This window comes from Macrobrachium nipponense, chromosome 11 (genome assembly GCF_015104395.2).
Source record: "Macrobrachium nipponense isolate FS-2020 chromosome 11, ASM1510439v2, whole genome shotgun sequence".
Taxonomy (NCBI): domain Eukaryota; kingdom Metazoa; phylum Arthropoda; class Malacostraca; order Decapoda; family Palaemonidae; genus Macrobrachium; species Macrobrachium nipponense.
Window position 1 is genome coordinate 30,846,479 of NC_061087.1, and position 15,884 is coordinate 30,862,362.

The 15,884-nt window shown below is 36.4% G+C and overlaps 2 protein-coding genes across 2 annotated transcripts in view; one reads left to right on the forward strand and one right to left on the reverse strand.

Moving 5' to 3' along the window:
- The window catches only part of LOC135203976 (WD repeat-containing protein 86-like), an 88,529-nt gene that overhangs the window by 12,324 nt on the left and 60,321 nt on the right, over positions 1 to 15,884 (forward strand). The window lies entirely within an intron of this gene.
- LOC135203870 (WD repeat-containing protein 86-like) overlaps positions 13,912 to 15,884 on the reverse strand; it is a 30,610-nt gene continuing 28,637 nt past the window's right edge. The window contains exons 8-9 of the mRNA XM_064233841.1: positions 15,065 to 15,239; positions 13,912 to 14,708 (exon numbers count right to left, since the gene is read on the reverse strand). Of these exons, the coding sequence (XP_064089911.1) occupies positions 14,483 to 14,708; positions 15,065 to 15,239 (401 nt within the window). The 3' untranslated portion in view covers positions 13,912 to 14,482. The remainder of the gene's footprint in view (positions 14,709 to 15,064; positions 15,240 to 15,884) is intronic.

Sequence of the window (15,884 nt, forward strand, 5' to 3'; positions counted from 1 at the left end):
ATATTTGCTTCTAAACGAATTGTAAAACGTTAATAAAACGATGTCTATCGATGTGTCTGTCGAATCCAGACCACTGTACTTGAGGCATCGTAACCAAGACACCAGGAACGTTTTCGCCAGAATGAAACGGTACCCATTTGTTTCTCTCGAGTCCTCACAAGTCGTACCAATCAGATAAGCATCGTTACCAACCCCGCCCACCATTTAAGGCCCCACGATAAATCAAATCGCCTTCCAGCGGCCGGAGACCTTTCGGGCTACATGGAGCTGCTGCTAGCAACTGTGGAACGAGACTGGAAGGATTCAGGCCTGGAGATCCAGGATAGAACCGGTCCCCGAGGATGGACGAGATCTCCTCTCTCGACCTGGTGCTGGAAGCTGTAAAGATGTCGGAAAAAAAAAACGACCATATGCTTTTGAAAGATTGTTATTTTTTCTTCCTTTTTACTACATACGCGCTTACGTCATTTAATTGCGAGGTGTTTACGTAAGGTTTAATATTATTAAAGCATTTTTAGTTACATTGGTAAAAATGGGAAAGATGCGTCTGTGGAAAATGAAGATAGTATAAGGCTGTGACTGAGGTTGACATCACCAGATGTCGTTGTGTTATGAGATCAGAAGTAATGTATATATTTTACATATGTATATATAATATATACACACACACACACACATATATATATATATATATATATATATATATATATATATATATGCATGTGTATATATATATATATATATTTGATAGATATATACATATATAATAATATATAAATTTTGAATATGAATATTAGTATATATATTAATTATATGTATATATACATACACACACACACACATATATATATATATATATCTATATATATATATATATATATATATATATATATATATATATATATATATACATATATATACACAAACCTGAAAAGAGAAAACTATAACAAGAATTTACAACAAAGATCACTTTTAGGAACAAATTTAAAATGATCCGTTCGGAAACCAAAAAGATAGAAAGAAAATGTTTTGCAGCATTATTAGTATTTTGCCTCCTGGAACTGACCAGTCTTCAGACTCTGCCCCAGAGCAGAGTAGGTAGTAGCCATCCACAACTATTTTTTTATTTCCTTTTTTTTTTTAGTTGTCTATATTTCATTCTTATCGCAGTGGTCGGCTGCTTAGTGGGAGGGATAGGGTATGTAAGGCTGCTGACTGACGAGGAGTCTTTTATAACAGAGGAGAAAAAAGGTGGAAGTACTATTCGCCAAGGGAGGCTTGGCAACACCGAGTTGGACTCCTTTTATTCCGTCCCTGACCGAAGAGGAGATTAGTTTCGTCAGCCCCGTTGGGTGGGTATAGTGCCATATCACGCGGTGCACTGTATGCATTTACGTAAAGGTTCTTTGCAGCGTCCTTTTAGGTGCAACCTCCCTCGCATTCCTTCTTTTACTGTACCTCCGTTCATAGCCTCTTTCTCTCCTTTATCCGGCTTTGAGGTTTTTCCTCCTATCACACCTTTGAAAGCGTCTTGACTCTCATCAATTTCCCATTCAGCGCTGAATGACCTCATAGATCCCGGCGCGTGGCATCAAGCCTAAATCCCATATTCAGATCCCTGTTCCAATTCCTAGTGCAGTTAGTGCATAGCCTCACGTGTGAAGCACTGTAGGCATTACCAAAAGGGTGTTTGTCGAGTCCCTCTTCGGCCCTTAGCTGCATTTGTTTTTTAGCCTTTTATTTGACCATTGTAACTATTTCGTAACTATTACTTTTTGGTGCTAGTGTAGGGGTGAGGGTGGGGGGGGGGGGCGGTAGGATTTCTCCAAGTTCCACCTTTGGTTCGTCGCACTACTTCGTATCCATAACTTTATGGATTCCTGCAACTAATCAAATCGATCCACTGATGCATTCATATATAGTCATAAATTCATATAGGCATACAATCATACAGTCATACAGACATACAATCATGCAGTTACAGATTTACATTGTCATACTATCATTCACTCATACATTCATAATAGTCGTACTTTCATACACTCATACAATTATAGATTCATATAGTCATACAGTCGCACACTCATACAATCGTGCATTCATATAGTCATGCAATCATACATTTATACAGTCATACATTCATATAATCATACATTCATACAGTCATACATTCGTACATGCGTCTGAGACCCTTCAGGTACACAAGGGATACTTAAAATTCAAGTCTTCGTCTCGTGCTGGTTCAGTAGCCATATTTGGGCACTGAAGGGCCATTGATTATTTCAAAGTTACCACGAAGGCCTCCTGTAACTATGGGAAGGGGTGGAGAGGGTTAGGAGGTTTTTGTGTGGACCTCCGGACGCTTAGCAACCAACAGGGATTATTAATACGGCACTGAATGTATCGCAGAGTTCAGTAACCCTTCAAGATGTCAGTCTTTTCGCCATAGAAAACTTTTTTTTTAAACGTTTATTCAAGATGATCAAGCTGGAATTTTTTGATAAGTTCAATTTAGTCTTTTTTTAACGCAAAATCTTCAATTTGTAGTCTTTCAGTTATTTCAATAATTATCACAATACACTTAACAACTGGAATGTTTGTATACAATTTGGCAAGAACTTACATGGCCTTCCGTGAAACTTTCGTAAATAAACGTTTTACGAAAGAATACATTAACATTGTGATGAAAAAAAAAAAAATAATAATATTATGTTTTCAAGACGTATGAAATTTACTTTCAGACGTCTCAATAACACAATACTATTTTTTTTTTTTTTACATCACAATGTTGACGTAATCTTTCGTAAAACGTTTGTTTACGAAAGCTTCACAGAAGGCCACTTACGCTCTTGCCATTGTAGTTCGAAATTAGAGTCGAATGTCAATAGTTCCCATAGGGCCTCCTCACTACAATCCTGTAAAAAAAAAAAAAACCTATAGCAATTTCATGGGTAATCATCCTCGGTATTTCCACACAATTACGTTGATTCCCTTTATTGTTACCGGTTTCTAATCTAGAGATGGAGCAGCTGGTTTCCCGTAGCATTCTGCCGCTGGTGAATCGATAATAATGAGGCATCTTTGCCTAATGAAAGTGGAACGGAGGAAAGTCCTTCCTTTCTGTAAATGGACCAAATTCGCTGACCAGCAGCACCAATGTGCAGAGAATGTACACCAACTCGCTTTCGGACTTCTCAGTTACAGAGGGTCCTTTATTCCTCACACTGTGGGAGGGACTGGTGGAACATCCTCCCTGAGGAAGTCCTACAGTTGTGGAACTTCACAAGTTCAAAAGAGAATCCAAATGCATTACTACCCTAATGCAGTTCTCCTTCTATTTTAATTATTTACTTCAGTTTGCATATTTATCCGTTGATTTTTTTATCCTTTTTTTAATGAGTGGTCTCCTCTTTCTGTATTTTCCATTACCATCTGTTACTTCTTCCTAATGAACACTTAATATTCTTTGGAAGTTTGAATTTCGAATCAATGGCCCCTGTGGTGATGTTGTTCCATATGAATAGGGTTCAATTACTGAACATCTACAGCAATAATAATAAGGATAATAATAATAATTATAATAGTTGGGTAGTGGACCTTCTTTTAAACAACTGTTGAAAATAATGATTGATTTAGCTGCGTAAATTTTATACAGGACCTTTTCTAGTCTCCTTATTGTTGATTTTTCAGTATTGCTTGGACATGCCACCGTTTTTGACATATACACTATTGCTCTGCATGCATTAAAGGAAAGGAAAATTTATTTTCTTCGAGTAGGTCTACACAGCAAGGAGGCATACCCGCACGTGTTGGAGGCGTCTGTTCTCATGATTGTTCGAGACTACTCAGGTGTGCTGTGGAACTGCAGCGCGCGGCCCCTCGTTTGGAACGCCGCGTATTGTGATCTAACATTTTGTCTAGATCCTTCAAAAAATTTCCTGTCGAGGGACGATGACGTTCGATGGTTAAGCTCCGACCTTTTCAGAACCGCCCCGAGATATATATATATATATATATATATATATATATATATATATATATATATATATATATATAGAATAATTATCACATCACCGTGATTCATATACATCATTCGAGCTACAAATGTCCTTTAATATCAAATTCACTCTACCTCGGAATTGATATATTTTTTTATATATGTACCGAAGGGGAATTTTTTAGTTGATAATAATTTCGTCCCCTTCGGTACATATAAGGTGGTTCGATCCCACGAGGGGACGAAATTATTATCAACTAAAAAATTCCCCTTCAGTACATATATGAAAATATATCAATTCCGAGGTAGAGTGAATTAGATATTAAAGGACATTTGTAGCTCGAATTATATATATGATATATATATATATATATATATATATATATATATATATATATATATATACCCTGAGGAAGTAGGGGAATCAGATCATCAGAGATAAGAGAAAAATGTAGAGACAGAGGATAGAGAGGAAGAGGACGCACCAGAGAGAGAGAGAGAGAGAGTGACCTTACAGACCTTACAGTTCGTTCGGGTTGCCCCAGGTCCCTCAGTGTGAGGCGCCTCTAATGTCTACCAGAGAGTTGCTAGTACATCTTCCGGTATATTTTGCATCTTCCAATCTTGGATGGTCTGGGATGCAGTTTAGATATTTGTCGAGCTTATTCTTAAACACATCTACGCTCACTCCTGATATATTCCTCAGATGAGCTGGCAACGCATTGAATAGACGCTGCATTATCGATGCTGGTGCGTAGTGGATTAATGTTCTGTGTGCTTTCCTTATTTTTCCTGGTATAGTTTTGGGCACTATTAATCTACCTCTGCTTGCTCTTTCTGATATTTTTAGTTCCATGATATTTTCTGTTATTCCTTCTATCTGTTTCCATGCCTGAATTATCATGTAGCGTTCTCTTCTCCTTTCTAGACTATATAATTTTAAGGATTGTAGTCTTTCCCAGTAGTCTAGGTCCTTAACTTCTTCTATTCTAGCTGTAAAGACCTTTGTACACTCTCTATTTGTGCATATCCTTTTGATAGTGTGGGTACCATATCATATTGCAATATTCAAGTGGACTACGAACATATGTTTTATAAAGCATAATCATGTGTTCAGCTTTCTGTTTTGAAGTGCCGTAACAACATTCCCATTTTTGCTTTACATTTTGCCAACAGAATGGCTATTTGATCATTGCATAACATGTTCCTATTCATCATCACACCAAGGTCTTTAACTGCTTCCTTATTTGTGATTGTCTCATTATTAGGTCCCCTATATGCATATAGCTTTCCTTCTCTGTCTCCATAATTTATTGATTCAAATTTATCAGAGTTAAATACCATCCTATTTACCTCTGCCCAATCATATACTTTGTGAAGGTCTCTTTGTAGAGCGTTCCTATCTTCCATCACAAGTAATTTCTCTACTTATTCTTGTGTCATCAGCGAAACTACTCACTACCGAATCCTTAACATTACTGTCTATGTCTTCAATCATAATAACAAACAATATTGCAGCTAGCACCGTACCTTGTGGCACACCGGATATTACCTTGGTTTCATCCGATTTCTCATCGTTTGCAATAACTATCTGTTTTTCTGTTGTGTAAAAATTCTTTTAACCATCTTCCTACTTTATCTACGATCTTGTGTTTTCTAATTTTCTTTGCTAATATATTATGGTCTACATTGTCAAAAAGCTTTTGCAAAGTCTAGATAAACCACATCTGTTTCATTTCCGCTTTTCATATTTTTGAATATGTTCTCACGGTGGACTAACAGTTGGGTTTGTGTACTTTTTCCGGGTACGAAAACCGTGTTGTCCTATATTAAACAAATTATTTTTTATTAAATGTTTCATAATATTTTTCTTCATTACCCTTTCATACACTTTCATAATATGTGATGTTAGACTCACAGGCCTATAATTACTTGCCTCTAGTCTTGATCCACTTTTGAAAGTAGGGGTGATATATGCTAATTTGTGCTCATCATAAATCTTGCCTGTATCTACACTTTGTCTTAATAATATTGCAAGTGGCTTTGCGATAGAATGAACTACTTTCTTTAACAAAATAGCAGGGACTCCATCCGGCCCTGCAGCAGCTCCATTTTTAATTTCATTAATTGCCTGCACAATATCAGCTTCATTAATTTCTATGTCAGCTAAATATTCACTATTTTCGTCCCTTACGTCTATATCATTATCTTCATTATCTATTCTAGGGGTGAATTCTCTCTTATATCGTTCTGCCAGTATGTTGCCAAATTCCTTTTTTTCATTCGTTAACTCTCCCTTCAATTCTCAGAGGGCCTATTTCTATTCTTCTTTTATTCATCTTCTTCGCATATGAGTATAATAGTTTGGGGAGTTTTGATTGATATTTAATAGGGTTTTTTCTTCCAAGTCCCGTTTTTCATTTTCTTTTGATTGTATAATCTTTTGTTCTGCATTTTCTATCTTACTTTTTAGTTCTATAACTTTCCATGCATTTTTTTCTTTTGCAAGACCTTTTTTCCACTTTCTGATTTTCTGGAACAAGATCCTTCTGTCTCTTGGTATGCATGAATGATGTTTACTTTTCTTCTTCGGTATATATTTATCCACTATATTTTCTCCAATATTTTATATATCTCCGTATTTACCCTTATGTTATCACTTACGAAAATGTTATCCCAATCTTTGTTTAATTCTTCATTAATTTCTGACCATTTTTATATTTTTACTGTAGAAGTTGTATTTTCCATATCCTTCCCACTTTTTCATTTCTTGCTTATCTCTATTTTCACTTGCTTTGGAATGAACTGTTAATTCTATGACATTATGATCTGAAATACTCGCATTATAAACTATTATTTCTTTAACATAATTCATCTCGTTCACAAATACTAGGTCTAAAGTATTTTCCTTTCTTGTTGGCAGGTGATTTATTTGTTGAATGTTGTATTCTAGTAGCATATCTAATAGCTTTTCAAATTGCCTCTTATCTTCTGCACTACTATTACTCTCTTTTTTATATGTATAAGTACAACCACAGTCTCCTATTCGTTCTTTCCATTCTACGAAAGGGAAGTTGAAGTCACCAGATAGGAGAATAGTCCAGTCCTTGTGATTTCTACATATATCATCCAATTTTTCAATTATTAAGTCAAACTCTTTAGTATTAGGAGGTCTATATATTACTATGTTCATCAATTTTTCAGATTCAAATTCTACCGCTATTAGTTCACATTCTGAGTTACTATATTTCTCATATATTTTTCCTTGTTTTTTGTCTTTCCCATATATTGCGGTTCCCCCTTGATTCCTATTTTTTCTATCTGATCTATAAGTTTGGAACCCTTTTATTTGATCATCATTCCCAGTCTCTTGGGAATACCAGAGAGAGAGAGAGAGAGAGAGAGAGAGAGAGAGATCCCGACGTTGAGCAACCGTTCAGAGAAGAAACTTCCTACAAGTGGTTTTGAGGAGTAACCCGCTCCTCAAGTTTTAAGACTAAGACATTTCTTCCTGCAGTACGAAGTCAAGAAGACGCCTGAAGTTTCTACTGATTTCGACTGCTGCAAATCTGGCCAGCAAGTATTTCATTACTGCACTGTTTCCCCCTTTTTACATATTGTCAGATTTAGTTTTGTTAGGTAAATAGGAGAAACCATTTTGCATTTATCTTTGTGAATAAGCTTGCAAATAAATTTCGGTTCTGTTTGAGTTTCTTTCGATATTCGTATCCCAAGTTTCAACTGTTGGTCTTGAATCCGTTTTGTTCATTATAATAAAGAACCTGATCGGATCTCGGTCCGTAACATTACCAGTTTAAACAATACTGAAAAATCAACAATAAGGAGACTTGAGAAGGTCCGGTATAAGACAGTTTCATTATAATTATTCTTTGTGTGCGTGTGTGTGTGTGTGTGTGTGTGTGTGTGTCTGTGTCTCAATCACAGTCATCCAATTCGACTGGGTAATATTTATAGTGTGGGGTTCCGGGTTGCATCCTGCCTCTTAAGGAGTCCATCACTTTTGTTACTATGTGCGCCGTTTATAGTGGCGCATTCTTCTGCATGAGTCCTGGAGCTACTTCAGCCTCTAGTTTTTCCAGATTCCTTTTTAGGGATCTTGAGATCGTGCGTAGTGTCTCTATGATTATGGGTACAGTTTCCACTGGCATATCCCATATCCTTCTTATTTCTATTTCCAGGTCTTGATACTTATCTATTTTTCCCTTTCTCTCTTCAACTCTGGATCCAAGAGCAGCAAACGACACAGCACTCCAATGGGTGGAACAATGGTGCGATAAAATATGATATGATAAGATATGATGAACTCTGGTGTCCCATGCTATTTCGACATCAATGAATGATACATTATTATTATTATTATTATTATTATTATTATTATTATTATTATTATTATTATTATTATTATTATTATTATTATTATTATTATTCAGAAAATGAACCCCATTCAAATGGAACAAGACCACCACAGGGACCATTGACCTGAAATTCAAGCTCTCAAAGAATATGATGTTCAGTAAAAAGAAATAACAGAAGGTAATAGGCCATGCAGAAACAAGAGATCGGTCATTCAAAAAAATGATCAAAATACAACCAATACAGAAGCTGTACTCTCTAACCCTTATTAACCAGTTCTTGATAAAAAACATAAACAAAAATAAAAAAAATCATGCTATGGAAGAAACTGTGTACCATAACCGGTTCGACCAGCGATCGGGGGTAAATTCTCAGAAACCCTTGAGTACTTTTCCGATTTTTTTATATATTTTTTTTTATCTTTTCGGGACAGAAATAATTGAGCCCTTATGTAAGGTCCGGGCAAAAAATACCTGGTATGATTGAAGGTAGTGTGGGGGTAGTGCCCCGCGAGGAATCAAGGCGAAGAATAAGTGAAGGAGAGAAACATTACTTTTATCCTTCGTTATTCGCATTTGCAGTTTATTTCTGATTCCCTTTTCCTACCAAGAGTAACTAGATTTGCTTGAACAGCGATAACGATATGTAGTACATGTACCTTGCTGTCGAACGTCTCTGTTCCAGAGGTATTTTATTCTTCGCACTGTGGAACAGTTTCCCAGAGGATGCCGTGTAGTTGGAGCCTGAAAACAGTTCAATCGAAGATGTACTGATATAGTTCTCCCTGTATGACGTAGTTCGGAAGTCACTTAAAGCCGTTGATCCCGTTGCTGAATAACCACTGGTTCCATGCAACGTAAAAACACCATACAAACGAAAAAAAAAAAAACAATAATGTACTTACATTTGTGTTTATTTATCTATTCATTTCTTAATTTATTTTCTAAAATAATAGACCTCTTCTTTCTGTATTGTCCATTGCTTTCTGTTACGTCTCTCCAATGAGCACTGTGTTCTCTGGAATGTTGAATATCAAGTCAAAGGCCCCTACGGGCTTGGTCCATATGAATGGGGTTCATCCTCTGAATAGTAGTAGTAGTAATAATATTTTTGATGGTTGGGAGAACTAGAAACAACAAATAGAAACAGTGTTTTGACGTTTTCAAAAGGCCTTGTTTTTTACCTTATCCCTTCTGGTTATTAGTTATAATATAAAGAGATTTTCCCTCTAAATTCTCTTTTAGCCATACAGGTGGCTACATTGATAAAATCTAGTGTTTATTGGTACTTTAGTTTCCGTCTATATTATTATTATTATTATTATTATTATTATTATTATTATTATTATTATTATTATTATTATTATTATTATTATTATTATTATTATTATTATTAATTTTTGGTCTATCCCAGTCCTCCAATTCAGCTGAGTGGTATTTATAGTGTTGAGTTATTATTATTATTATTATATTATTATTATTATTATTATTATCATTATTCATGTTTTTGGTCTATCCCAGTCCTCCAATTCGACTAGGTGGTATTTATAGTGTGGGGTTATTATTATTATTATTATTATTATTATTATTATTATTATTATTATTATTATTATTACTCGTATGGAACAATCCCACAGAAATTGCGTCCATTTGAAAGAATCTACATTAGATAATTGACAATACAGAAATAGGAGATCAGTCATTTAAAAAACCAAGATAAATCAATAGATAAATAGACGAAAATAATGAATGCATTAGTAAAAACACAAGTTGAATTGTTTTGGGGTAGAAATGCATTGCATCTTCGCTTGATTTTTCGTGGTTCTAATTGCACAACGTCTAGCAACATTTACTGATTATAGACGCGTGAAAATAGAAGTCTTAAAATGTACCGCAGACTTATTTGCAAACGGATAATACGTTCGTCTTCGAATGGAACTTTTCATGTGAGGAAACCCATGTTCAGGCAGCCCACACCACACCCATGGTAGATCCTTATCGCTTATGCAACGGGCGTTTAGGATTCGACCCGATGTCTGAGCATCGCCTTGGTAAGACTAAGAACCTTAGGTAAGACTATACGTTCAGGTGACTTTTTTTTTTTTTTTTTTTCTCTCTTTTGGAGTTCCTTGTGGCTGGTAAGACTGTACGTTCAGGAGACGTATTTTTCTGGAAGTTCATTTGGCTGGTAAGACTGTACGTTCAGGAGACTGTATTTTTCTGGAAGTTCATTTGGCTGGTAAGACTGTACCCGGCAGGAGGACGTATTTTTCTGGAAGTTCATTTGGCTGGTAAGACTGTACGTTCAGGAGACTGTATTTTTCTGGAAGTTCATTTGGCTGGTAAGACTGTACGTTCAGGAGACTAAGTTTTCCTTGAAGTTCATTTGGCTGGTAAGACTGTGCGTTCGGGAGACAGTGATTTTTCTTCGTCGTGTGGTTTCATCTTAGATTTGTGTTGTGAGCTTAATTGGGTGATATGGGATGGTAATTATGGTAATTTTAATCTTTCTCTTCAGCAGAGGCTGGCTGTGTTCCCCCATGTAACCTTATATCTAAGGATAGGCTGTCTATAGTTGTATAATTCGCAGGACTGGTGGAAAATATTCGTCTATAAATCTAAAAATAACATCTACCATACACTACCATACTAATTCCATCAATTATCAGAACTTATCATTTCATCTCTCTAGAGATAAATTACTCTTGTGACAAAAATTACTTTCTATAATCAATTTCACTTCATATCTTTTCGTGTTTTGTCTGTAATATGTACCGTAGATTAAAATATTCAGTTTAAAAAATTGCATACTAGCATCACATATTGTAAAGATGGGAAAAGTAGTTGGTTAATTTAATTTTCCAACTAAACCAACTAGTTCAGGTCGTCAAATTAGCTACTATTCCTTATAGATATTCATGGTTATATATGTATGAAATACGAGTACATACATATTTGAAAAGGTGGGTTGATAACAATATATAAACAAGAGTTAAAATAGAGATTTACATCTTAGATAACTACTAATTCAGGGTTATTTTAAGTCGACATAACGAAAGAAACTTTAAAAACATAAGTTATCCACATTTTTGGTCGAAAGTGCTCTCAGAAAATCGCTATTAATATTGAAATTACGCATTGAAAACGTTATGAAGCATATATTACATATTCAAGGTTAATAATTCAATGGTTAATACCTATATTCGATCAAGATTCTTGTATTGATGTCGACAAACGAACCTGCTTACTATTTAAAGTAGTTTACCATATCAATGATGATGGTGTACATTTTCTATGAAAGCAAAATTATAAAACCCGTTTTCTTTTGTGTATGCGAGACTTTAACTTGTGATAATAATAACAATTATTCTCACTCTCTCTCTTAGCTAGGTGGTCACTGTAGGGAGTAAGTGGGTGAAAAGGAAGAACTCATAACAGTCATGTACAAATTAGATACATAAGGGAGGGAAGGAAGAAGGAAAGAGGAAGAGATGGAGAGAGAGAGAGAGAGAGTTTAGCGAAGACGGGAAGAGGAGGAGGGAGAGAGAGATGAGACGAGAGAGAGAGAACAGAATGAGAGAGAGAGAGAGAGACTACATTTAAGGCTTCATAGCTTTACGTAAAGGAATCGCCTGTCAATAGCGCATTATCTACCTTCCCTTGAGAGAGGTATTTAAGCACTTTTTTTTTGTAAGTACGAAATTTAAAGGAGTTAGATATACATAAAGTGACATTAGTAGCAATCATTCATGTTCGTAAGTCACAAGCGATATATTTTTGTATAGTGGTAAAGGTGTGCCCTTTTGATCTGTTGCTATACTACGCGTATTTTGGCTAAAATCTTTCATTGTGAGTTTATTTCTTTAATGAATAATAGGTCATATCATAAACACAACTGATTATATATATATATATATATATATATTATATATATATATATATATATATATATATATATATGTGTGTGTGTGTGTGTGTGTGTGTGTGTGTGTGTGTGTGTAATACCTTCTTGCTCGCCAAACTCTTTACAGTGATACAAAGTATAATCATAATTAGTAAAGCCAGTGCAGAATCTATTCTGGTGTTTACCAAAACTAAGAATAAACAAATATAAATAGCGTAAACTTGATATTCGGCTGTTTAAAATTAAATGTAAACCACTTTCCATTTTCTTTTTCTGTCAAAACATTTAAGGGGAGACGAAAGAAAACGCGAGTAAGGTCTTCGAAGAATACTGTATTGCAAGTTTATATTCATTGCTGCTTCCATACAGAGAGTTTACCACCATAAAAGTTCCCCCTACAATAAAAAAAATTAAGATGACTGTCACATATAAAAAATATGAATAAAAAAGAAAGTTTTTGCTCTGTCTACGACCCATTTGCATAAGTAATGCAATTGAAAGTCATCTTTATTTTTTTTGCATTGAGGTGGCTCACAGGGAACTTGTTAAAATTCAAGTAAAAACTATAGGTCTAATGTTTGACGATCAGCGTCAGAACTAATTCATACTGACCAATTCATTAACAAGAACAGAAGAATTTTGTCCGTTTTTTTTGTAGGTTTTGTAGGCCGTACAATTCAATTGTATTGATCAAAGTATACAGTACCAAAATAGTCTTCGTTTTTCTGTTAAATAGGTTATACGTAAACACTTACTTTTATGTACACAGATACATATGAATTTGTTATATACGCGCATGCGCCGTGAATTTATAAGTGTGTTTTAGTCTGGCAGTTAAAAGTAGTGTGTGTGTGTGTATTCACAGATTCGTTCAAGCGACGCAACAAGTATAGTATGCCATGAATACCGTATGTATAAGTTGTATGGTTACTGAAGGGAAGGTGTATTTGTATATGTATACAGATCTTCCTTCAGCTGGTCGTTGGTTCCAATTTCACAATCTGCTTTTGTCGTGAAAAGCAGAAGGGATTTCAGTGAAATCTGACGTCGAATGGTCCCAACTATCAGTGTCTTTGCTCTGCTAGACCCAGTCAAATTTGTAAGTTCGCGCGATGGTCGCTGCAAAACCTTGCAGTCTTAAGGCACTGATTGGTTAATCTATAACTTATAATTTTTTCTCTTCGGATCGTTTGGAATCTGAGAAATATTGGTTAGGTATATTGGTTAGATTGTTAGAAAGGGCTTCTATGCAGTCTTCTGCTGGCTAGAAGTTACCTGCCTAAGTTACATCGTCCCAGGAAACGATTTGCTGTCTTTTATAACTGCAAAAGTTTGTCATGTGTGTAAATGTGGCTGTGTGTTATGTACACACAAATATACCTTACGTCCTGCTCTTTGTGTGAGCTTAATGGACTATAGATAATGATAAGGAAAGGACTTACATTACATTTAAAGTTGCATCTTTCATCTCAACTGTGAATTCAACACACCAGAAGCGAACATAAAAATTAATGCTATTCGTTGTTGTACTCTATGATGTTCGATTGTGGCCCCGGATCGGATTCTGAAAATCAACCCCTTACACACACACCCCTAACCGGACCCACCCCCCCCCCCCCCCTCCCACCCCACCCTGCCATTCTCTCTGCCCTTTGCCCTTTCTCCACATTTGATGTCACCTAATTGTTTTCGTGTTGGGGGGTTCTCCTGATGACCCCTCGTTTGGCTCATCACAAGGGGCCCATTTTCGTTCATTTGGAGGACATCCCCTGCACCCTGATTTGGCCCATCGGAATGGGACATGTTCACCTAATATCTTCAAGGTGTTTCCTTTTTAATTTGGAGGATATCCCTCAGTTGGCCCTCCTGAAAGGGGCAAATTCACCTGCCAATTCTCCTCTCTTTCCTTTATTGATACAGCGTTCTCCGCCTTATCGTCTTGACAAACAAGATCAATTAAAAACAAAGGATTTGATGATCTCACATTAGTGTTGATTGTGAAAACCTTGGATTAAACAATCATTTCCTAACGACCGATTGGACAGGCTTGGCTCTACGTTCCTCTCAGTAGATAGAAGCCTACTATATTTCCTCCCATCTTTTCGCTCACCCTCCTCCTTCTTAAGCATTGAAAACATTTCCTGAAGCCTTGTAAAGCCAACCCTGAAATCACTCGAACCTCGTCAGTCGCCCCGTCGCGGCCATCTCCTAAGCGTTGAGCTGTTCCTCCAGCATTGCCAAGTCGTCGTCGAGCTCGGGGGACTCTGGTCTCACTTCCCCGGGGATGTTCGACTTGTTCTCAGGGTCTGGGGACTTCCCCATATAGTTGTCCAGGCGATGATCCAGGGCGTCCAGCTGCCGGTCTGAGTTTTCGTCGATAGCTGGTCCATCCGCGCCGACGGCCGCGCCCCCCTGAGCGGCGTGTAGCTCGTCGCTGTGGGGGATAAAGTGGTCCAGAGGTTATGCTAAAGCGCCATGGGTGCTTGACAAAGAATCTTAATGGCCATAAAATTGACCATGCGCCGAATTTATTAAGCGAAAATCTCAAATACCTTTGATGGCCAAATTTGCATGAAATGCTTTCTAATTGCATCGTCTGACAAAAAGTACAAAATCACAGAGCAGAGATAAAAATAAAATGAAGACTTGACGAAAGATACAGAACACACTGTTTAAGCTGACATGAGATAAACAGAAGGATCGCATCATATAAAAAAAAATTACGTTAATGAGATTTTTTTTAAAAATCAGGCATAGGAACTCATATATCACAAAGTTCTCATCCCATACCCGAGTCCTTTGATGTCCCAAACCCGAAGGACACCCTCAGCGTCTGCCGTGTAGAGTTTGTTGTCGCAGACGGCGATGGCGTTGATGCCTTTGTCGGGTCCTTTGAACTCCCTCTTGATGGCGCCGCTCTTGGCGTCGAATCCCCGAGCTATGGCGTCGCCACATCCTGTGTAAACTGCCAAGAAGAAGAAGAAGAAGGGATGTAAACAAAGGACGCTTCCAGTTTTCTTTAAGAGGAAGAAGAGGAGTCTGTCACAGATGTATACAAAAAACTCTTCCCTTTTATCCAGGTATTACTGTGGTGACTTCCTTTTGTCCAGATATTACTGTGGTGACTACAAAGCACTTTCAATAATATATTTCTATGGTCTCGAGTACATGAAAAGAGGTTTGATAATCCTGTTAAGTTTATTTAGCACATAAGTTACAAAGGGAAGGGTGGTTAATTTTATTTAGCACATAAGTTACAAAGGGAAGGGGGGTTAATTTAGGGTTTGAAACCTACCCTATTATCTAAGTTGCGTCAAATGATGGCCATGTTCCAAATTTTGTCTGGATCGGTCAAGCGGTTCAGATGTCTATAGTGCGCTAACATGCAACCAGACATAAATATTCACTTTTATTGAAAAAGAAGGCCACAAAATTACTGAGTATAACTTGTTAATTTGTGAGTATTTACATATTTAACTTATAAATACTTACAAGTAAACAACTTATACACAGTAATTTTGTGGGTTTCTTTTTCAATCTTCAGAAGAAAACTGAAAGAAGTTTTTTTATTCACTTATATATATAAGATATATATATGTGTGTGTGTGTG